Here is a 24,942-nt window from a genome sequence, read left to right on the forward strand (position 1 = left end):
ATTTTCTCGTGTAGAGGTATTTTTAGTACAGTAATTCAAATGCGTTCAATATCACAAAATTTGCAGAGCATAAGGTGAACGAATTTATCTGGGAAAAATCTAACTGCATTTTACGATGCCTAATTTTCTCCCATGTTTTATTTTTTTTTAAAAGAGCAACTAAACTTTTCCCCGTCTTTAAGCGATCTATGAATGGACCCTAGATAGTGAAGAGCATACTCACGAAATTTCAAGTTTCAAAGTTACTTACTTAGGAGTAGTAAGGCTGATTTCGGTGAAATTTTCACGTATTTATGTGATAAAATATCTTTAAAATCTGAATTTATTCGTTATAAAGACGATTCATATTTCATTGTTATAGTAATTTGGTTGGTTATAGGACATTTCGTCAACGATTTTTTGTCCGAACACTTGTTTTTTCCAGTAGTTTAAGTCCACACGTTTCTTCGACAGGGGAGTTTTGGTCCACTTACCAATTATTGAGACCCAAAGTTAATTGGTCAACATGTAGATACAAACAACATTTGCTCACGACGTTTTTGGATGAAATGTATAATGTCTTGGAAGAATGAGGGTTTGCTCATTTTTTGTTTGTTTGGTTGGCCAAACGGAAACAAATATATAATTGAGAATTTTGGCGTCAATTCCATGAGGAAAAATTCACTAAAAATCTCTACACCTCTTTGGTGCAACAGCACTTAATTATCTTTCAAGAAAATCCATCTACTTATGTCTGAATCGGACGATCCTTTTGATTTTCCTCAGCTGAAGGCTCTTAGATTTTTCCTGTGTACGATAACTTCGCGACGGCGTCGGCGTGCCGCGGCGCGGCGGCGCTTCGAACTACTATTTCGCCATGAAGGTGTTGCACAGTATCATACAAGATTGAAGGCACTCCAACATATCATGATTGATGGCATCTTTCAAAAGCACGAAGTTCCCTCGCAAATTAAATCGAGTGACGACGAAAAAAAGGGAGCTGTAGTCGAAAAACTTGCTAAGTCCAAGTATCTGATCCAGTAACGTTTAGCATGATTTTTGAACTTAATTAAAGGATAAAGTGACTTGATTCAAGTAGAAATATGCTCAAATTTACCGCCGAGAAGATTTCCTAATAAATCAATAAAGAAAATAATGCTTGTTAAGAGAAAAAAGGATGCTTAAATAAAAAGAAAAGTCACTTAGATCAAGCAGAACCCCGCTTTCATTCAGCTACTTTATTCTTGATTCAAAATAAAATCTTCTCGACGGCATACTCAATAATGTTTCTGCCTAAATCGAGTCACATTGTTCTCTGATGAAATTAAAAAATTATGCTAGCTAAACGTTATTAAAAACGGATGCTGGGTCTAAGTGAGTTTTTTAGACTACCACTCTCTTTTTGTAACGTAGTATCTTGATTTATTTTGCAAGGAAAGCTTAAAGAAAGCTTGTCATTCTTGATACGTCGGAGCGCCTATGATACTGTGCAACACCTATGTCGCGAAATAGTTGCTTGAAACGCCGTAGCACTCCACGGCGCGGCGCGGCGCGGCGGGCGACCAGCGTGACACGCGTGTAGGCGCCTACAAACCTAACAGGGATACTTCACGCATTGCGCAACGCATGAAGTATCCCGTTAGGTTTGTAGGCGCCAGTGCGCATTTTGCTCGGTGTTAGGCTCAAATATTTAAACTCGCGGAGTCAGCGTTTTTCAACTCATGATTTTGAAATATTTGCACGCTCTGCACGGATCAGTCTCATTAAATTGATGGAGAAAAAAAATGTATTAAAGGAAAATATGACGTGTGTTTTGAAAATATTAAGGTGGTTCCGTGTCTAATTTAATGATTTCCAAAGCTTTTTAATTTTTCTTTTATATTTTGTGCTTTTACTTTGCTGCAGCGTGGTGTAGTCGCAACCGAACGCTCAAGGGTGATTTCACGATAACAGGAATAGTTAAAATGTGAAATACCTTAGAAATAAAAGTGAACCAATTTTAACAGGATTTCATTACCTCATTTTAAAGGTATTAAACTTCCTTTTTCCAGCTTTGGCACGCTCTATTTTGATTCAGTGCAAAGTTAAAGCGATTGATAAACAAGCCATTGAATCAGGTATCAGCGCTTCCCGCGGGACTGCTGGAGGTCCACGCAAACATGGCGGCCCTGCCAAATTGTGTCGGTTACGTAACAGACACAGCGTAACCGACACTCAAAAATGTGAGATTAAAGATGATACAACAGATGAAACTTGGCAATTCTTGAGTTATGAGGTGGAATTAATGCTGCCTTAAAAGTTTTCTAAGCTTTGGAGACTTCCTTTTAGTTTAATACTATTAAATTGAGTTTTTTGCGTAGTGAGGAATTAGTGCTACACACGTAAAAATCACTGGTTTTCATAATAATTAAAGTTTTCATTGTAAAAAAAAGTGACTTATTAGTAATAGTTTTGTCAAGAAGACTTCAGAGAACGATTTGATGGCAGTTCTGAAACTCCTGACTCCATCTGGCGAGATAAACACTGCACTTAATACAACTGCAAAAATTTGTTGCCAAATGTGGCGACACCTCTTTCTTATGACTTTTCCCGCTCAATAATAAACATTTCACTTCAAACTGATTTTCTTGAACACTAGAGTCTCTTTTCAGCAAATATTGCCAAAGAGTTCATGATCAGTACTGATTTGTTACCGCAAATTGCTCTTTTGCTTCAAAATCGGGGTTGGCGACGCGTAACCGACCGGACATTTTCGGCCTTTAAAGTCTCATATTATTAAATATAATAATAATTCATCATATTTTTTAGCATGGATAGGTTCAGGGACAGCATTCCTATTGATTAATTAATTTGGTTTTCAATCGTTTTGCCCGGTGTCGTTCAAAACCCACGGCGACACGACTATTCCTATTATCGTGAAATCACCCTCAACATTGGACGTGCTTGACTGTTGTAAAAGATCGATGTAAAAGTGGGTTAAAACCAAAGATTGCGTCTTCCTTGGTTTTATCTCTCTCTTTCTCATTTTTGTATAGTTCCTTTCAACACAAGTACGGCTCATTGAGATTAATATCGATGCCATTGCTTGGAAAATGTTTTACAAATATTTGCCACATTTTAAAAATATAATTTTTCAAAAGAAGGGAGCGAGAAAGTAAGAAGCATTAAGTTTAGCCAATCATTCCTTCGGTGAGTTGCACTGCCGATAATACGGGGCTTAAATGTGACAATGGACATTTTCAGGAGGTTCCCGAGTTTAAATCCAATTTTTTCCAGCAGATTGCAATGGATCGATTATGCTTGCCCTGCAATCGTCTTTTATGCACACTCATAACCATGGTTACAAGTTTCGATGTTATACATTTATACAATAATCAAACGTAGTAAGATTCGTCTAGCCGCCAGTTCTTTTTCCCATAGTTAACCGAGGTATTCCACATCGAAAAACACAGTGACTCACATCATCCATTGCAGGACCACGTATGCACATCCGTGACGGATTTTGACATATTCCATTTACAGTACAACTGGATTATAATGCTTCGAAAACCTCCGTGCAAAAAACAGTGTCCTTTAAAAATCCTAATCTGGTACCATGTTCCAAGGAACAGAACTGTCGGATTATAACGCAACCACATGCATTTCATTTGCTCAAATATGAGACAATATTTACTCGAATCTTAAAGAGGATTTTCATCGAAATCTCAAAATACGTTTTTCAATCCGATAACTGCAGGACGAAAATCGCTCTCTTGAAAAAATTCTCCTGTTTGGACTATTGTCCTGGTCCCTTTCATTGCAGACGGGCATACATTTCGTCGTTTTTCAGACGAAAGAGTGGCAGTACACTCCAACATTACCAAATCTGCACTCCCTAATCGTATCATTTCGAGGAAGTTGTTTGGCATATTTCTAACTGAGAGTATCGCAGATTTTTCCCTTCGGATGCATGCAGAAATCAGTAAAACTTCGGACAGAAATCACTCCACGACCACTTGTTAAAAAAAATAATGGTATCTAATCAAATTTGCAACCCTGGAATGGGTTATCATGCTCCTTCATCAGGATATGACGAGCTGTCGAAGATACTTAACACAGGTACGTGCGTAATTGTATTTACGCACATGCCTTTATAGTCCTACATTTTTGTTACCATCAGCGTCATCAGTTGTCATATTGTGCGATCGGATGTGATGTTTTGCATTTTGATTGACTGATGCCATCAGGAAGAGGCGGGGCATCTTTCGTGCGGCTATACCACACGGTCACCATTTTTGGTGGCGAGTGATGCTCGTCACTTTCATCACTCTCTATAGAATACCTATAGTAGGGATAGTATGGACACTGGCTCAACTCGAAGAGGCTCCTCTAAGGGGGGTCTCGAGTTTTTCCCCTTGGAAGAAAAGGGGGTCCAGGGTTCCTTCCTCGTAAAATTTTCGAAAATTAGGTACGCTAGAATTCAATTTTTGGTTGCTTCCATAATAAAGTATTGCCTTCATTTTAGGGCCTCCAAAGGGAAGAAATCTCTTTTTAAACATCGGATTGGAATTTTACTGATTTCTTGCCGATAAGTTGTTCGTCGCCATCATTGGGCAAAATTTAGCGATGATCTCCGGATTTTCAACCATTGCCTCATATTTGGTTTGAATGCATGTAGATTAGATTATTAGTGCGGGGTCCCTGGAATATATATGTATTGTGTAGAATAGAACTGCAATGTGCTTGTGGCCCTTTTTTGACAACTTTCTCGTTCCTATTCCCGGCACACATTCGGTCGTATCTCCACAGGACATTTTCGTGAGATTTGTCGCTAGAAAAAATATCACTTGCTAAGTTGGATACAATATTAACCAACTCAGTATTAATCGCAGTACCGAAATTAGGATGGTCTTTTGTACTCGTGTATTCCTTGCAGAGAGCCAACATCAACTAAGACAGGAGGAAGAAATGAAAGCATATTGTGTGATATTTTATTGTTTACTCGATTATTTGTGTTTGTTTCATTTAAATAATTGGTTTAATTGGATGTATTTCTGCTGAACGGAACTAGATACATGTAGGAAAGATGGGGTGTGCTCGTGGTGAGCTGCGTAAGAAAAAATGTAAAAGTGGGCGAGATTCCCTTTGGAGAAATGGAAAATCAGAATTTCACATTCTACAAAACGAATCTAAGTGCCAACTATACTAGCCGTTCTGGGCGCGCTTCGCGCGCCCGTCACGCCTAGCCGGGGGCTACGCCCCCTGGACCCCCGGTCACTCGCTACGCGAGTGACATTCGGCTCGCTTCGCGAGCCGATTTTGTAGTAGTTGCAAATTTTTTTATCACTATATTTTGAAGATTTCATAGAAAACATTATGAAATTCTCACTCCACAATTAACTTGTAGAATAATAATGGCAGGGCAAGAAATAGACTATATCTTAAAATGGACGGTTAATCCCCACTTAGTAAAAACAGCCAACACCACGTGAAGGTGAGGAACCATCGTTAGCCACTTTTTTTTTTCTTTCTTTCTTTTCTTTACTTTTCTGAAAAAAATTTACTGAAATTTTAGTTGCGTCCCCTAAAAGGAAACACGGAGAAAAAAATTCGTGCATGGAACCCGAAGCTGAGATCATATGGATCTCTGAAGTTTTCGGATCACGCATCCGAAAAGTTAAGGTCCATCTGCCGAAGTTCTGGTCAGACAATTGAAGTAGTTCGGTATATACCGAAGGTTTCAGGTCACACATCTGAAGTACTCGGTGCATACCGAAGTGCTTCAGATTTCTGACTCAGAGATTTAGGAAAAACACAGTAGAGAACCAAGGAAATCACAGTAGAACAGAGAAAAAAATACAGTCGAATAAATAAAGAAAACTATTATCGAAGAAATTCTAATTATTAGAAAGTAATTAGCTGGCGTAATCAATGCGTAGCTGCATAGGAGCATGAGCGAGATTTATCATCAACTGACCGCTGGCCGCTAGGTACCTGGGTGGGCGAGCGACAATACGTAAGCGGTGGCATATGGTTCGATTGACAGAGGAGTGGGGAACGGTCAGACGTAGGGGAAAGGTTCAGGCTGAACCGTTCAGCACAGCGCAGCATCAGTCACCGGGTGGGGAAGAGAGTCCGGGAAGGGACACTTCCCCTCGAGTGAAATAGAAAAAGGCAGAATCCTTCGAAGTTTATATTAATGATGATGCTTACTCATGAGCCGTGGGCATGTGACAAGAGCTTTGTGGAAAGAGCTCATGAGTTAATGCGACAGCGTTGAGCTTGTCGACGCTGACGTCACTGGCACTTTATAATTACCCTTCATTCTTACGGTCCTCAACTAACGAGCACACTCCTTCTTTCCCACCTGTCTCTGGTTATTTTTAGCAGCAATACTTCCAATTGTCATGATTGTGTTCAATTATTATCTTACTGCCGGTTAAATACTCGGCATTAACTAATTTATATCCCTGCGCACACTGAAAAAAAAAGTTACGGGCTATATAGACATACCGGCCGTTCCGGGCTCTGAGGCCGAAAGTTCCGGGTGCTGCAGCCATAGCTTCGATTGCTCCAGGTACTACGCCCGGAACGCGGACGGTATGTCTATAGAGCCCGTAAGTGCGGCTTCCACTAGAGTAACTTTATGGACAGATGGCCATTTCTGTGCCGATTGTCATTGGTCGCGAGAAAATAGGCTGACACGATGTTCTTACGGCCGTAAATAAACAAACAAGATGGCTGTTATCAGCAAGCAAGTTTGAGATTTTGCATATCTTACATCCTCCTGTGATAAAGGCGAAAGGCGCGGCGTTTTGACTGTGTTTTCATGTGTTAATCTTGGATACGCTAGTTTGAATTTTTACTGCCATGTAATTGAAATTTTTGTCAAATTGTAGCTTCTTTTCAATGTTACGGTGAGTCGCAATCATGTTTGTTTATTTACGGCCGTAAGAGCATCATGAAGCCTAAAAACTCGTTGACCAATCAAAAAGCGGCACAGTTCTCCTGTATCGTACAAAGATACGAATGACCATACTCTGCAGTCCGTAAAGGTACTCTAGTTTCCTCGGCCGGAGTTTTTTTCAGTGCACACTTGTCGGCAGTCCCGTCCGATTAAGGTAAATCCAGGCTTCGAACTTCGCGATTCGGCCACCACGTCTCGCTGCTCAGAATAGTTGTATATATTTGCCAAAATAATAAAAACCGTAATACTTATTCAAGATTGGGGATCCAGGGGATATAGCAACATACTTAAGGAGCACTCAGTAAAAAAATCTTCTCAAAATTCCCAAAAATAAAGTCGTAACTACGGCGGAAAGTAATTCCCATTGCGGCAATGGGAGAGAGGGGGGGGCGAGAGAGGAGGGAGAGAGGGGGAGAGAGAGGGAGGGAGAGAGGGGGGAGAGACAGAGAGAGAGAGACAGAACATGAGGGATTCAGTTGCGCGCTCGGCCGCCACCGCTGAGCTGAAAGTTTCAACCGTACTTTCTCTGCGCTTGTAATTCTAACTGCCAATATTTTTGGCTTAAAAAATCGAGCAAAAAATAATCTACATCTTCTGCTTTTTGTAATTTGAACAATATTATTTCAGTAATCGTCGAAGGAAAGTGAAATTCTCAGTGGTGACTGGTGGCGCTATCTCCAATCTTGAATTTATCCCTAATCAAACCCTGCATTCACCTTAAGACGGTAACTGCAAAAAATCCCCAAAGTGTCTTTACCATGGAAACAAGGCCCTCCGGGTAACCTTTGAGCTCTACTTCGGTTTAGGTTGCTGCTGCGGCTGCTGCCCCTTAGGGTCCGCCCCGTGCGAGAGACCGCGTATCAACTCTCCGGGGAGCCCGGGGATATCAGCCATTAGGGGGGCGATCCCCGGCGCGACGGCGAAGCCGAGAAAGTCGATATGGTAGTGGGGCGTCTTCCCCTCCCACTTGACCTCCACGTTGTTGACCACCGCTCTGAGCGTTTTCACGTACAAATCTGCCTCGGGGTGCATCATGGCCAGCTTGAGGAACAGACCTCCGGCGCTGTCCCGGAAATCCTCCGGTTTCTTCGTGTTCGCGAACTTCTTCACTGCCTTTATCGATTTCTGCCCGAGTTTGATCGATTTGTGCCCGGCGCAGTTCCGCTTAAGCTTTTTCTGCACGTCTCTCTCGCAGTCATCGCACAGTGGTGGGCTCCCGCCGCTCTCAACCCGCCTCGAAGATGCTGCGCCTGCAAAAATAGGAAAATGGTGGGACTGGGCTTGAATTTTGATGGCAACGATCGACCACAAGTTTTTAAATCTCTCCTCCGAAAGTTGGCTTTAAGTTGGAAAAATTATATTAAGTCCAATGGAGAGTCAAGAAGTCCGGAGTCAAGAGTCAAGAAGTCCGGAGTCAAGAGTCAAGAAGTCCGGAATGAAGAGTCAAGAAGTCCGGAGTCAAGAGTCAAGAAGTCCGGAGTCAAGAGTCAAGAAGTCCGGAATGAAGAGTCAAGAAGTCCGGAGTCAAGAGTCAAGAAGTCCGGAGTCAAGAAATTATCAAACTATATTAAGTTTAACTGAGAAATTCAAGAGTCAAGAGTCAAGAGTCAAGAAGTCTGAAGTCAAGAGTCAAACTAAAGATGAAATAAAAGTTGAGCCGATAGCCGACCTGATAGCCCCACCTTTTTTTATCATTATGAGCAGCCAAAACCCGGAAAATCTTGTCTAACTGAAGTATGCATGCATCTAGGTGTAACGGTGATGGACACGACTCCTGTGCGCAACTATACGTGCTCTACAGCTCTCCGTGTTGCATACGCGGAAAACTGAAGGGGCTTCGACTGAAAATGCGCTCCTGGTAATGCGCGCCGTGCTGTATATCATGGATACAACTATTTGTGCTCCACGGCAGTCAGCGTTGCATACGCTAAAAACTGAAGGAGCCTCGGCCAACATCGCGCTCACGGTAAAGCGCCGTGCCAATCAGATTAAGTGCAACTTTTGGCATACAAGTGTGACATCAGAACAAGTGTCGCACGGATTTCATTTTGCAAAAAGGAGCAAAGAGCATTGCAATGTTGCTAAGATTGTGCAACTTCATTCTTTGCAATGAAAGTAGTGAAATCGTGCAATGATATGAAAACATGCACTGAAAAAAACAGGATCTTAAAGCCACCAAGAAGTATTTCTTCTTAAATCAATAATTTTTTTGGTTAATATAAGCTACTTCTTTGCTTGACCCGAACATTATTTTTCTTGTATCATGAAAAAGTCAGCTTGAAGGAAGATAAAAAAATTCTTGACGGCAAATTCAAGAATTATCATGCTTGATCCAAGCTACTTTTTTTCAGTGTGGTAATTTTTGTCTTGAATTTACAGTTTTTAGAGTGTGAAACAAAAAGATAGATGATCAGGTTTTTCTTCCAAGACAAAAGGAGGTGCACAATTTTAGCAACATTGCAATGCGCTGGGTTCCTTTTTGCAAAATGCAATCCATATGATTATTCTCGTCAAGCTTATTATTTACCTTGTTTTGCAGCGAGCTTGGCAGCATCATCACCACGCTGTGATGAACTACGACTAGGTGGTTGCGAGCCATCCCGATCCTTGGAACTGCCACTAACGGTGCTAAGTTGAGGTTCGGTGGTTTCTACTACCTCAGGAGGCTGCAGGATACGTTTCCCGGTCAAGATAAGACAGACTACGTTGATGATCCTGTACTGCGGTGGCTTTCCAGGCTCCCTAGTCACCTTGAAGCCCAATGGAGATGTTGCATGTGTGAGGAATTTGCGATTCGACCATTGATTTTTAAGTAAAAATTTGCGATAAACACGATGGTGCCACTGGTTTTCTCTTAATTCAACTCCTACGCTCAAAAAAAGCTCTCAAGTTGTGGCCAAATGGAGGGGATATCCCGCGCTATCCTGAGAGTCCACATCTACATCAAGACAAACTCTCCATGCAAAGATAGGGATCAAATACATTAGCAGTGATGCCGTGTTTTCAGTTTTAGAGTCCCGAAATAAAGTGGCAGCCCTGTCAATGTATTTGCTCCCTGCTATCTTTGCATAAAGAGTTTGTCTTGATGTCGAGGTGGACTCTCAGGATAGCGTGGGATATCCCCTCCTTTACGCCCTCAACTTGAGAGCTTTTTTTGAGCTTGGGAGTTGATTTCAGAGAAAACCAGTGGCACCATCGTGTTTCTTGCGAACTTTTACATAAGAATCAATCGTCAAATCGCAAATTCCTCACACATGTAACATCTCAATTCACACCATCAAACTTTTCATCCAACTTTTGGATCCAACTTTTCGAATGAAAAATTGAATAGTGTGATACTGACGGGAGAAAACTAAATTTTGATTAAAAATTGAACGGAAACTTGAATGTGACGTCACTTTCAACTTTCCGATTTTTCACCATGTGAGCTGAACGAGGGCTCGTTTGAAATCTAACTAAGCTACAAAATTCTGCAAACCTTATTCTGATATCTTCAATAGTTTGGTCAGAGTGGGTCAACTCTCGGTTTTTTTAGACAGTCTTTGTGACTATTAATCGATGCTTTTTGGTTGATGATTGTGAAATTTAGTTTTCGTTCACCAAAAGAGTGAATTCAAAAATTGGGAATATGATACGGGAGAATGGATCAAAACTTCTCTAAGTGGGATTTTAGTTTTGAGTTTACATCGCTTGGCACTCGTCTATCACATTCGATTGCACAAATTCGCATATTGCTTATACTTTGTGACTTTCGAGTTTCCCGACTGAAGTTTTTACTCCGTGTGCTTTAATTCTTTATAACGGTTAATTAACTTTAATTCTTAAGAGTTCGGTATTATATTTGTAAGCTTTTGATAATACTTTTTTGAGGTCATTCGAACCAGGTATATTTTTTCCTGCCTGAGATAATGGAGCAATGAGTCTGTTGCGCTGGTCACAGAATCGTGTTTTGGTGCTTTATTCTTGCAGATCAACTAAAAATAATAAGATCTGCCCAAACAGCAACTTCCCACGTTGAATATTGACCGAAATATAGCGCCTTGAAAAACTCGATTTATGACGTCATCCACCATGATAGTACACACCATTATGCACTACCGCGGTGGATAACGTCAAAAACCCGACTTTTCAAAGGACGATATCTCGGTTAGTATTGAACGTAGAAAGTTGCTGTTTAGACCGATCTTTTTATTTTTAGTAATCTACAAGAATCAAGCATCAAAACACGATTCTGTTACCAGCGCAACTGGCCCATTACAGCCGATAATTTTCCTGTGATTTAAGAGGATGTGTATTTGTGAGATTAGAAAGCGTAAGGCCATCAAACGCTTCCTTAAAGTCCCGTTTATAAGGGGCAAAAATGGCGGCACTCACTCGTAATGCTATATAGGGTACAGAGGGTGAAATCTTACCCTCACGTGCTTCAAGATCAACTCTATAAGCTGGAGGATCGTCGGTCCCTTGTCATGATTCATGAGGAGTCTGAGGAATATCCCATCGTGTTTGTCGTGAAAGTTTTTCGGTATCTCAAACTTGGGCTCCGGTACCATGTACAGCGCAAGTTGTCTCAGGTACGTGTTCTCAAGGAGGATTTTTACCCGTTCCGCCGATGGCTTCCCCACAGTACTCGCTATCGCGTTGAGAAGCAAGTTCCCCGCAGCACCCGACACCGTCTTAAATGCACGGGCAATTGGATCATAAGCTTGCGAAAAACTAGGCAATTTCGGCATACCGGGCATAGAGAGACTAGGCAGGCTAGGAAGCCGAGAATAACCCGGTATACTAGAGGCACTCGGCAGGTTAGGAAGACGAGAATAACCCGGTATACTAGAGGCACTCGGCAAAAAGTTAATAGAATTATAGGAACGGGTATGAAGATGAGAATCCTGACTTCCTTCAGGATTCGCTAGGCTAGAAAGACGAGAGTAACCCGGTATACTAGAGGCACTCGGCAAATAGTGAACAGGATTATGGGAACGGGTATGAGGATGAAAATCCTGACTTCCTTCAGGATTCGCTCCTACTGGGACGATCAGTGCCGACGTGTCCGCACTGGAGTCGTTGGGAAGTTGAGCATGTTGGTTTAAACTTTTCGTCATAAATACGCGAAACTCCTCTTCGTTTGAAAACCAAGAGGATAGAAATGTTCTTTCGGGTTTTCTTGTAGGTTTGACATTGCCGACATCTGTTAATGGATTCAACACGAGAAATAATTTGTAAAATAAAACTTTTGAGTGTTCTTCTGTCCTCGCGTAGTTATCTGCGGTGCATTTTTTGGATGCCTGAAGAACTGCGTTTGAGACGTCGGTTACCGGAAGATGTAGTTCCGTGGGTAGAATCTTCGTATCTTCCTCGGTTGCGATAGAGTCTCTTGGGGAGAGGAAGTTTGATATCTCCTGGTTTTGAAATGATTCAATAATCTTTGGATGCATCAACTCGATTTTACGATGTGTATCAATGAGTATATCTGGCTCTTTCGTTTTAACCTTCGGATTCTTCAAGAAATGACCATCCTGAAAAGATCACACTCATGAAATGTCGAGAAAATGGAATTGCATGCCATTGCGCGTTGCCCCCCCCCCCCCCCCCCCCACCGAGGAAACCATGAGTTCAATGATAGGTTCGATGCGTTTAATTCGTATTTTTTGTTAGAGTCACCAAAAAAATTAAACATGGTGTGTTTAAATCGTTGATCATCTTGACTACAGGACAATTTTGGAAACCATATAATTAAATTACGATTAATTAATATTATAATTGTGCAAAATATGTTATGTCACCTTCATAATTAATTATGACCGACTACAGGGCCTGTAAGAAAACTTTTGCCGTAGTGCACAAATACATATACAGAAAAGTGTAATTCCACACCTGTTTTATGATTTTTTCCCCTCATTGAGGGATGGCCGTGGGTTACGCAAATACAAACGCAACACATCATTTAACTCGTGCCCCCTAAAATTATGCGTCTTCTTTATCTCAATCGAAATCTCATTATCCTAAGCTCTGTATATCTAAAGATCATGTCGCACACACGTCTGAACATATAACTCACACTTTGTACCCCATTAAGAGACTTTTTTTTCTAAATTTGAAAATAATCTATACATTAGTACAAAAAATAATTAAAACAAGTTACTTTCCGGCAATAAAATTTAATCCGAAAGAACAGAAAAATAGCCTTAGAATATGTGACGGAACGAGACGGAACTGATAAATTTCAAACGTAAGGAAGTTGAAATAAAACAGATTAAAATACGATCGATTCTTTTGTATCAGACACTGAAGCTGGTGACATTTATCGGTGCTTTGAAGGAGTAAAAGATTTCATGCTTTAAAGTTGCTAATTGTGGGTGATAAAAAGACTTGTTCACGCTTCTCATGGAAGCATGTCATTGTACCAAAACAACGTCACGTTGGCACTTGGCAATATGGGGGAAAAATGAACAATAAAGAACACAAAACACCTTATGTTGGAACAATCATTAATGAGGCGGAAACGCCGCTCATAAAACTGTACAACGTTCCAAAAAAATTTTTTAGAAGTCAGGATTGCTAAATTTTGACTCATTTAATTCCAGATTGCCCTCATTTTGTACAACTGAAAAAGGAAAAATTCCTCTTCCGCAATCACACGGTTGACACATTAACGACTAAAACGTATGAAAAGCACTGTTTAGTACGATCCACAAATTAAAAGCTTGCCTTTGTAAAGGAAATTCTAATGCTTTACATTCATGTTTATGGGGCACGATGAAAGTAGATAACTGTTTCGAACGATGCTTAAATTTAATGATGTACAATTTTTTTTCGGTTCACAGTTCACGGTTTCTCAACACTGCAGTGCTTAGAATAAAGGTCGCCGGGCGAGCAATCGAGCATTCCGAATTATCCATCGATTACACAAGTATTTTTGAACAAAGCTTCGATCATTTTTCTTTGAAATATTCAAATAAAATGTAAAGAGAGTAAATTGCATTGCTAAATTTCCGGAAAATACATTTAAAACAAAGCTTTAATTAGGCTATGCTAACAATTAATGCACTGAAAATCGTGGCGTCACACTTAGGACTTCTGAGGAAATCGCGCCGAAAAGTACGGCACCACACACTAGGTAAGATTCCAAATTTCAAGGCGTCATTTTTCCGATGCAATCGCCCACCGCTCGTAGTGGATCGCACCAGCCAACCATGCGATGAATAAATTTTTGTCCAAAAAAATATAGTGCTGGAGCGCTCTTGCGTGCGTCAGGGATTTGCTTTTGCTTCTACTTGAATAAAATTCCGCGAGAAACACGGTGGCTTCTCTGATATTCTCTGAAACGAACTCCCAAGCTGTAAAAGGCTATAAAAGTTGAGGCCGTAAAAAAGGGGACTTCTTACGCTACGATGGGAGTCCACGTTTATATTTAGTTAGTCAAATTCACAATCCACGGATAGTAGGCGAATAGATTTTCGGGGTTCCCGGGAATTTATTCGCGGAATGCCCGGAATTAGCAAGATTTCCGTGATCCCAGCCTTGAAGTACCCAAACAATCTGGCAACCTTGCTAACATATTTACTCCCTATTCCCCTCCTTTACGGTCTTAACTTTGAAAGTTTTTTTAGTAACTTGAGAGTTCTTTCAAGGAGAAATTGGTGGCACCATCATGCTCCTTGTGAAATTTTATGCAAGATAATACACCTGCGATTTCACCATCCAATTGAAACAAGAAACATTTGAGACGTCATAAGTACTGATTGCATTTTTAAAAATATCTTATGAATGCTGCGAAAACATTTCGTCCGTCCCTCGATGCTATTGTACATGAGCTGTCAAAAACTTTTTAAACACATTTTTCCATATTGTCAAAAATTTCAAAAAAATCATTTTGAAGAAGGAAGATATGAGATATTTTTGCAGATTATCCTTTATGTTTTGAACATTTTCTTGGGATTTTTTTTAATGTACTGCTAAAGATATTACTGAAAATGTTTTTAAAAATGTCTTACGATCAGCATTAACAGAATTTTCAAGATTACATTTTTTTGGGAAACATTTTGAAAATTACCCATTATTTTGAAATGAAAATTACCCATTATTGTGAAATGAAAATTTGCCCCCCAACTCAAGTTTAGTATTGAAAATGACAAAAACTCACCGCGCACAGGTAATTGGCCACAAGAAAAATCGTAAATGCTAAACCGAACATAATTGTTCATAATCGCGAGAAGAGACCGCAATTCTGAACCCGACTCCGAAAAATCTTGCCTTACTATATCGATGCAGGTCAATTTTAACTTCTTTTTTCGTTTTTCTTTTTTTGTTCTTTTTTCTTTTTTTTTGCTGAAGCGAGGTCTCGCCAACACGAAAACCAGAGTTCCGCGCAGTTTCACTCTCGACTACACTAACATTACTTGCTTTTTAGATGACGTCGTGTTCCATGCAGACACATACGTCAAAGCTTACGCACTTATGAGGACTTGCCGGTTTTTTTCTTTTTTTTCCCCCTATCCACATACGACTGGCACACCGAGCTAAAACTGGAATCAAATACCTCGTCAGGCAAAAATATCGGCAGTGTAAGTACGCCTACAAATATAAGGAGGCGTTTGGTGCAGCAAGGACGATACTCGGTGTTGCAGAATCCCGGTTGTTAGTTTATATTTCAGGGCGGAAACTATTGTGTGAATTTTGTCACATTTTTCGCATGGAGCATATTAAAATCATAAAGAATATTCGGTCAAAGTTCAAACAAATCGCATACACTTGCCTTGATCTTGGATGAAACATTGGCGATGATTTTGAGTCACCCCGGTTTTACAAATCTCACGATTCTTTTCGAATTGGTACACGTTTTTGTCTACCGTATGATAAGCCTTCCTCTGAAGGTTTACCCCTTGAAAAATGTGACCGTCACGTAGTAGACAAGTTCAAACCTTATCCGTGCGTAATTCCCCCGGAAATGGAGATACTTAGTTGCAATTTTCGCTAAAACTTTTCTTAAATAGTAGAATTTAATCAAATGTTTGTTTTTAGGTTCTATGTAAATTTAAACTTGCCTTTCAATGCCATGATTTCGATCTTTCAATTTATAAAACTTTGCAAACTCGCACATATAAAAAAAAAAACTTGTATATTTATTTTAAAAAAAAAATTGCTAAAACAATACCTAGTCTGTTTTCGTATCCTGCAGTATATTATAGCAGAATTAAACTAACAAAATCGCGATTTACAAGCATTTTTACCCATGAGAACACACTCTGGAGCGAATGCGTCAAAGTTCATTTGCTGAGGAAATTGTTTCTCGGGAGCAAGTGAGGTAGTAATCGATTTGGGCCTCACGCGATATTTTTCCTCATACTGGCAACCCCTAGATGTAGTTAATGTGAGACATTCATTTGGAGCATGGCGTACTCGAATTAAATGAAAATGATTGTGCGGGCTGATGCAAAAAAAGAGTTCTGCACCACCACGTTGACTCTTTTTATATTGGTGCGTTTGCGATATTGCTAGGATTGAAGAGGTTGAAAAATGATAGGGCAAATTTAAATCTGACCACCCAAAAATTGAACATTTCTTCTTAAAAAAAATATTTTTAATGGCAAATTTTTCCATATCGCAACTTGACAATTCAACTTCTAGTGCGCCATGACATTCAAGTGTATAATTACCAACCATGTGGACTATGCCATGCCATCCATATTATTTCGCCGGAATGGCACATTGGTTTCGAAGGGGCAGAATTATTGACACGATTGAGCTATTGCGAGTGGGCACTCAATCCACTACTACTTCTCCTACTCCACCCCCACTTTCCCCTCCTATTTTTTTGCGATTTCCATATTCCACCTTGACGCCACTTTTACTTCCGACCATTAAATTTTTCTCTGCGCTCTCAATTGATTTCCTCTTTAATTTCAACTTTTATTCACTTATTCAGTGATTCCAGTGATTTTTTCAGTGATTCGTGACGTACTCTTTACAATTTTTTTTTTCTTTTTCATGGTACAGTATTATCATCATTGACACCCTCGATAATTCTGAGTACATATTACCACTTATTTTTTTAAAAAAAATAATTCTTCCCTTTTCCATAGGAATTGCCGAAAATGAATGAACCGTTTCGCCACACAATCATTAATATGGTCGTCAATGAATTTTTTTTTTAGAGCTTTGTCTTATTTCACCAGGGGGTGTTAAATGAGTGAGGGAGTGTCAACTCCCTGATGGATCGTGGGAAGACCGAGTTTTGTGGCGATTAGGCGTCTCAAAGCGCCGGAGAGCGCTATAATAGCGACTCATGTATGCATGTCTTATTTCATGCTAGATTAATCCACAAGGGAAGAGATCCGCTCAAGTAGACCTTGGAGGGGGCAAGGCACCCTCGGGGACTTGGACCGCGTAGCGGTCAGGAGGCGTGTCCCCTAGTCTCTAAGAAAACGCTACACCACCACGCATCGATCCTAAAGATGATCAAGAAGAGTCTTGGGATTGGTCGCTGCTGCCCTCAGAAATTGTTCGGATCAATTCGCCGGGTATACCGGGAATGTCGGCCAACAACGGGCTGATCCCGGGCGACTTGGCGAACCCCAAGAAATCAATGTGATAGTGGGACTTCAATTTCCCTGATTTCTCCGGCAATTTCTCGATGCGGACGTTGTTGACGACCGCCTTAAGCGTGTCCAGGTACAGCGGGGCATCGGGGCAGAACACCGCGCACTTCAGGAACATCCCTCCCACGCCGTCCTCGAAGCCTTTGGGCTTTTTGGCGCGCATGTACTTCTGGAGGTTGCTCATCGAGTCCACCTTGCAAACCTCGCCTTCCTTGGTTTTCGAGTCCCCGAATTCGTACTCCACCCTGTGAAACGAAAAGTTTGCCTTAGAGTCCCTTTATACCCAGAGTTAAGACAACTCACTTTTGGTTGGGCTGAAAGTGGCTTAAAAAAAAATCCAATTCTGATTGGTTCTCGCTCATGGAGGCCGAAACGAGTGCACCAAGATGGCGGTACCTCGAATGTGAACAAGAATAATGAAAATATTACCTAATTGTGGTTTATCAAGAGTAAATTGTTATTTCCATCGGTCTAAAATGAAAATAGATTAAGAAATTAATCACAAACCAATCTAATTTTCGTTTTAATTGATCAATTTGTTGATGTTGTTGTTTTTGTGTGACAGACATCGCAGGATTCCTGATCCTTATCCCTCAATATCGTTCGTTTAGGTGCACTCGTTTCGGCCTCCATGGCCAGCCAAGGCCGGCTGCCAGTCAGCTGATAATCGAGTTGTCTTAACTCTGGGTATAAAGGGACTCTAGTTTGCCTCAGCCCACAATAACAGTACTGCCGTGCTGAGGAAGAACGCCGTATAAACCTTCAGGTGTTGCCAAATTTCCTTTGGTAAATCACGAATTTAAGTATTCTTCCTTGAATTTTTCAGATAATTTTGTTCACAATTTCACCTATAGTTTCTGAGAATTTCAAGGAAAATATACAAAGCTTTCCTCAAAAATCCGATTTTAACAGAGGAAATTTGGCAACTCTTGAATGTTCATGCGGCGTTTTCCGTAGGACGGCAGAATAGTCCTACCTTGCAATCTTGAGCAAAGCTATTCGCAATATTTTCCCCTGAAAATCGCCATTTGAAAAATCACAATGATGTTATAATGTTGGCCTCGTGACTTTTAGACTACAGGTAGTCTTTCTGTGGTTCTTTTTTATACTTTTTATAAATTCAGTTTTAATATTCTCTTCAACTTTGTTTTTATCGGTTACTCTTTTGTGTTCCACCTACATTGGTCGCAGGTAATTAGTAGTCGCCAGCTATCCGCAAGTCACTGATGAATGAAAAGTAACCGTAAAACTCAGAAACAAAGGAACAAAACTGGGTTATACTGATTATTCTGCCTTAAATGTGAATAGGCACTTATCCCTTCGTAAAAACATGATAGTGACAGGCACACTCAGGAGAGCGTGTGGTGAAATCCATGGCTTGGGTTTATTTCGGACAGGCAACTAAACTAACTCCGTGACAAAGCGTGAAGTATCGCAAAAAATGAAGGCACTCCGAGTTGTGATCAGGAGGAGGGCCATTATCCATGAAACCTTCACCGCACTGATGCGCATACTCACGCTTTATCTGATCAACTCTTGAACTGCTTGCAAATTGAAGGAGATTGCTAATTGCCTACGATGCTGTGCGATGTATGTAATCAACTTTGGCTTAAATTTGCAGAAAAGTTGCGCTTTTTGAACTGCGTATTTCTCAGTTTCAGGGTTACTTTTTCTCGTTTTTGATGTGCGCGTTGTATTTTCCGCGTCATTTACCTTCAGTTAAATGTATTCGCAAGTCAAAATTGGACCGCGGTAAACAGGAATGGAACCAAGCCACATCAGCTATTGCCAAATTTAACTGGGCAATTTAATTTTATACAAGAGAACGTTTGTGCAAATTTCTTTGAACATTTTAAGGAAGTTGCTTCTTACAATGCAAAAAATTCACTGAAATTTGCAAAAAAATCCGCATGACCATTTTCATGTAAAAAATTAAATTGCCCAATGAAATTTGACAATTGCTGATATTGCTTTGTCCCTTTCTGTTTAACGCGTTTCGATTCGTTCATGGTTTAAAGACACATGTTCAGTATGCAAAATGTTGTCAAATTGGAGGACAAAATTTCCATCGAATCGCTTCTTCCCAACAATAACGACAGCCCGAGAATGATCATTTCATTTGTGACGTCCATCTCTGAAAATGGTGGAATCATGTTTCCTTTTAAAACGGAATCGTCATTGGGAAAACAGGGACTTTAGCCCAGGTTTTTCATGGCATAGCTATATTTTTTGAAAGCACGGATTTTTAGATTTCGACGCAAAATTTCTAAAGGAAAGTAACGCCAATGAACCTTTTATTGAAAAATTCTATGAATATTCGTTTTATGTTTCCTTGTTCAAGCTTCAAGCCGAGGTATTTCAGCATCGGTCTCTCGACGTGTTATTTGAACTTTCCGCATGCGAACAGGGAAAGTGAAATTTCATAACTTTCTGAGAAATTTCATGTAGATAATTTATGATTCATCTCGTTTTCCGACGAATTGATCAGTTGATCCGAATTTTCGACACCCCCTCTCACCCTCCCCCCACCCCACCAGAAACCGTCTTACCTGGTGGACGGCGATGGGCTCAAGCTGCGGTTCCCACCGAAGCTCTTACCAAAGCTCCCACCGAGTCTCTTATTGAGGCTTCGACCGAGGCTCCGACTGAGGTTCTTACTGCGGATCATATCGAGCTGTGTGGAGTCACTTTTACTCCGCTCCAGTGACGCTGATGATGATGATGATGATGATAATGATGATGATGAGTCCTTGCTGGAAGATGAGCTACTGAAGAGGCTGGATTTTAAGATTTTCCGCGACGACATGAGTAAACATACGGCGTTGATCCTGTACTTGACCTTCCCCTTTTCCTTGACAACGCTCACGTTTTTCGCTATGAGTTTGATGAGATTCAAGACATCCGGGCCCTCTTTACGGGACAGAAGGACCTGAGTTAATTAAGTTAGTCTAAGTTAATCAACACTTCTCTCTCACCAAAAAAATCATAATTTACTGAAATCAAATAAAGCGGTAAAATAATGTCGCTATATATAGTTCAATGAGGGGCTTGGAGAACAAGGCGCATAAGTGCAGTTTTTAAAAAAAAAACTTGATATATTAATAATTTCGATTAAAACTAGTCTTCATTCATATTTGGTGAGAAATTAGCTCCCAAATTCCAATTTTTAGGCATCAAAAAGTCAGTTTGAACTTTCTTTCCGCCCCAAGGATCCATGTACAAATTCGAAACTTCAAACACGTATTTCTCGAAATAGCACAAACTGCACTTATGCGCCTTGTCCTCCAAGTCCCTCAATTGTCCTATCCTTAAGCCAAGTTGATTCTTTAAGAAAACTTGACTTATATGCCTTGAGACAAAATAGGAAGGAAATGTGTATGCAAACTCTAGTTATTTGCCAAACGTATGGGTTGATTTCAATTGGCCAACATCTGTATCTTTTGTGAGTAGGTAGTTGGAACTCACTGCTCATAATATAAAATTTGAACGTTTATTTCTCACTTCTATGTTGATTTTGGAAGTTTTTAGTATGTTCAACGTGTTCTGCAAAAAATTTTGATGAGAAAAAATGCGGTGCAGCGCTTGTTTTTTTACTCTGTCGACCTGCCAATTGGAATGTATTCATGCTAAAAGGAGTACCATGTATTTATGCTAAATATAAGTGAAGCATGAACTTGAAACTTTACCCTGAGGAATATGCCCCCGACGTCGTCGTGAACGTTGTACGGGATTTCTGTCAGAGGCTGAGGGATCATTCTCTCGAGGATTGGGCGGAGGAGTGGATTGCCGATGAGGTTGCGGACTCTGTCGACCTGGGGGAGATTCAGGCTGGATTTCAAATAGTCCGTCAGGAGTGATTGACTATAGCTCACCGTCGACGAAACCGCTCGCCGCAGCGTCTCTGTCCCGTAGTAGGCGCGGGTGTTGAGACCAACTGGAAAATCAGTTCCTGGTTCCGCGTCCGAGTCCAGCGAGGAGAGACTGATTCGAAGAGGTTGTAACGAGTTCGTCTCGCGGTCGGCTCCGTCTGTTGACAGGAAAACCGAATGTTAGTGTGAAGGAGTGCAACCCTAAAAGGAAGTGCAAGCTTAACGCGGAAATGGGAGGGACACTGAAAAAAAATTCTCGGCGTTTTTACCAAGGTCCGTTGGTACCTTTACCATCTCACTTTTTTTTACCAATTATTGGTAATTTTACCAAGACAGGCTGGTAAGCTTACCTAAAAACCGGTATTTTTACTGTATTTTTCAGGTAAGAATACCACTTTTATTGGTAATCAATTCCCGGTATTACTTTGCCATTTTATCTCGGTAATTTTACCAGTCGATAAAAAATATTGGCGTTTTTACCAAGGTCCAGTAAAATTACCGAGAAAGTTCAATAATTTTACCGAGATTTCTCGGTAAAATTACCAATTCCATAAATGGTAATTTTACCAAGGAAAAACTGGGATCAAATAGAACCCCGTATTCTTGGTAATTTTACCCTTTTCTTAGTAAATACACCGAGATTTTTTTTTCAGTGGACGCAAAAAATACTCACGACGCACAGTGGATCGAGTCAATAGGAGAGGTCGGACAAAATTCGGAAACTTTAAACGCTTACAACTACGATTACACGAAACTTTGAGGTTCTAAGAGTGTTTCTTTTGGTTTCCTCGTGAAATTTTCTTGTAAAGGCACCCCTCAAAATTTAAAATGTGACAAAATAAACATCAAAATTTGCAGTTGCAGTCAAAAATTTCATGTCGAACCGCTCTGATCGACTCGATCCACTGTGCGACGATACGGTATTATGGTATATTAAAATGAATTTTATGATCGTGTCGGTTACGGATTTTGCTCCCCAAGATGGTAGGCCATCGATCGGTGATGGATGTGGTTTTTCAAAGAGCAACTATTCTAGCCAACCAGAGAAGAGATGGGCGGGACTTGCCAACCTCCTTCTCAGGAGCAGGAGACAACTTTTTGTAACCAGTTCCTTATGAATCTGTCTCTGACGGATGAATAAAATTCGCTTCTAATTCAAGCGTACCTTTACATCCTTTGCTTAAACGTAAACTTAGTCCGGTATATATTATGTTTAATGTCTTGCATATCGACGGTGTGAGTCGGCATTCACATAACTCGGTTTGCGACGTCGCAGACTTCCTGTCATACTTCATCTTTTAAACGTGAAACTACTCAATGGCAATTCTTTGAACCTGCGCCGTGATTTTTCTTCTCTGTGCGAAGAAAATTTGCAAAAACTTTGTGGAACGATGTCGATTTGTTCTCCTTTAAAGAAATAAAATTGAGGCGGAGATTTTCAGACACTGCAAACGAGATGTGTAATTGCGGACTTAAGGCGCCGTCACGTCGATATGTTGCCGGCAATCAGCAATCACCGGGAAATTATGGTTGTGTAAAAGAAAAAATTAAAAATTCAGAAGCAAAGGAACGAGATCAAAAGGACTGATCGTTATTTTTGGAATTCGAACAGAGTTCATTTTTTTTGTATGCTTTGTTTGTACCAGCTGGCATAATCGCTATTGGTTTAGTGAAATCAATGACCTTGGTTGGGTTTGGTTATGGATAGGCAACTGAAATAACTGCCTGGCAAAATGGAGAGTGTCACTGACATTTGAAGCAAGCCGGCAAGCCGAAGTCGTGCTTTTGAAGTTCTTCACCAATGAAACCTTTCACACGTGAATGCGAATTATTGTTATTTAACGAGTTACCTCGCATGCTGAGTAACACGCATGCTGCTCGCACATTTCTAGCGATTGCTGACTGACAGTCAGACAGACATTACATTACTACTTAACACTCCATACCAATGTAACCCATTATCAGAATTCTGAAAAAAATTCTGTACAAATCCAAATTTCGGTTGATGGCTCAATTTGTCCGTTAAAAAAATAAAGAGGAAAAAACTACAAAATGAAATAGAAAATGAGAAGCATAAGAACAAGAAAACAACTCTAGGATGACGTTGGCTATTTATATCTCTAAATTCAATCGTAAAAGGCTACATTAAGAAATTGAAATAAAAAAAAAGAAAAAAGAAAAAAACTATCAGGTAACTGGCTAAGGTAACTGACGATGAAAAATGAAGACTAACCCCTACAATTTCTCAAAAAGTAAATCAAAGAATCTCTCTATCACCGCAAAATAATAATTGGTGTATGAATGTATTAATAATGAAAAATTGGCTGAACATATATACGTATTCTACGTCCCTCTAAAGACCTATCGTTGTCCTGAAATAATTTTTATGATTTGCATATTTACCTACTCTTGTTAACTGTCCTGCTTTCGATGCCCTTGTATTTGAGAACTCTGAAAATCCAACCTTTGAATCCGGTATACCAAGCTCAGGCGCAGGTTTTAAGACGGAGATATTCCCATTTTGAGGTTTTGACGGAACGGAATATCTGAAGTGGTGAAGATCTGTTATTTTCGGGTGTATTTCTAGATTGGGATGTTCTCTCAAGAGTCCTATTATTTCTAAAACACTAGAACCAGCTCGATAAACTTGACGGGAGCTATTTTCCGCGCGCAGAAGTGGATTTTCGTTTATAATCTCCTCTCTGATTTCAATCTTTGTGCCTCGAACGTTTATCGCAGAGAACTGAAGCGCCTTTTGGTCTTGAAATTTTCCAGGATCTGCGTGAAAGGTGGCATCTTCGTCCTCGTGCTTGATTTGCGAGCTACGCTGTTGTGAGACCCACCAATCTGAACAAACCGTGTCCTGAAATTAAAACAGCATCCACGAAAAGGTAGAACAGCGATGTGTGCGATGTAGAGCGAATTACTTATGCTAAAAGGAACTACGCAAAAATAAATTGAATCAAGGGGGAGCTGTGAAGCACGCACATCGTATGCATATAGTGCTCTCAATTGGACCACATTAAACAGAAAGGAACCAAGCCACACCACCTATTGCCAAATTTAATTGGGAAATTTCATTTTTTACATGAAAACGGTTGTGCGGATTTTCGTGCAAATTTCAGTGAAAATTCTCCATGGTACGAAGCAAATTCCTTAAAAGTCTCAAAAAAATCCGAACAAACGTTCTCTCGTACTTGGCAATAGCTGATGGAGCCTGGTTCCTTTCTGTTTAAACTCGGTCCGATTTTAATTCATTTTCACATAGTTCCTTTTAACATAAACGAGTCCGGGCAGAGACCAGAGAGTGAAATTTTTTGCTCTCGTCATTTGCCTTTCAAGATTTTTTGCTCATCGCAGCGGCATTTTTTTGTAGCGATGCACTCACGGTGGTGATAGATTTTGATTCAGCTCGCAATAATTCGAAAGAAGTCGGTCTGTTGCACGCAGGAGATACAGCCAAAAAAATGTACTCCCCACGGGCAAAATCGCACGAAAATCACGTCGGGCGCGTTGGGTGCGTTGGGCACGTCAAAAAAGTCTGAAATCCATT

General features: G+C 40.4%; 1 protein-coding gene across 2 annotated transcripts in view; it reads right to left on the reverse strand.

The window, feature by feature from the left end:
- Positions 1-15,073: 15,073 nt before the first annotated feature.
- LOC140224238 (uncharacterized) overlaps positions 15,074-24,942 on the reverse strand; it is a 33,439-nt gene continuing 23,570 nt past the window's right edge. The window contains exons 3-6 of one of the 2 annotated variants that reach the window (XM_072298192.1): positions 23,793-24,236; positions 21,207-21,547; positions 20,070-20,449; positions 15,074-17,765 (exon numbers count right to left, since the gene is read on the reverse strand). In XM_072298192.1, coding sequence (XP_072154293.1) covers positions 17,381-17,765; positions 20,070-20,449; positions 21,207-21,547; positions 23,793-24,236 — 1,550 coding nt within the window. In that variant the 3' untranslated portion in view covers positions 15,074-17,380. The remainder of the gene's footprint in view (positions 17,766-20,069; positions 20,450-21,206; positions 21,548-23,792; positions 24,237-24,942) is intronic. The other variant, XM_072298194.1, reaches the window with a different exon arrangement.

This window comes from Bemisia tabaci, chromosome 3 (assembly GCF_918797505.1).
Source record: "Bemisia tabaci chromosome 3, PGI_BMITA_v3".
Lineage (NCBI taxonomy): Eukaryota > Metazoa > Arthropoda > Insecta > Hemiptera > Aleyrodidae > Bemisia > Bemisia tabaci.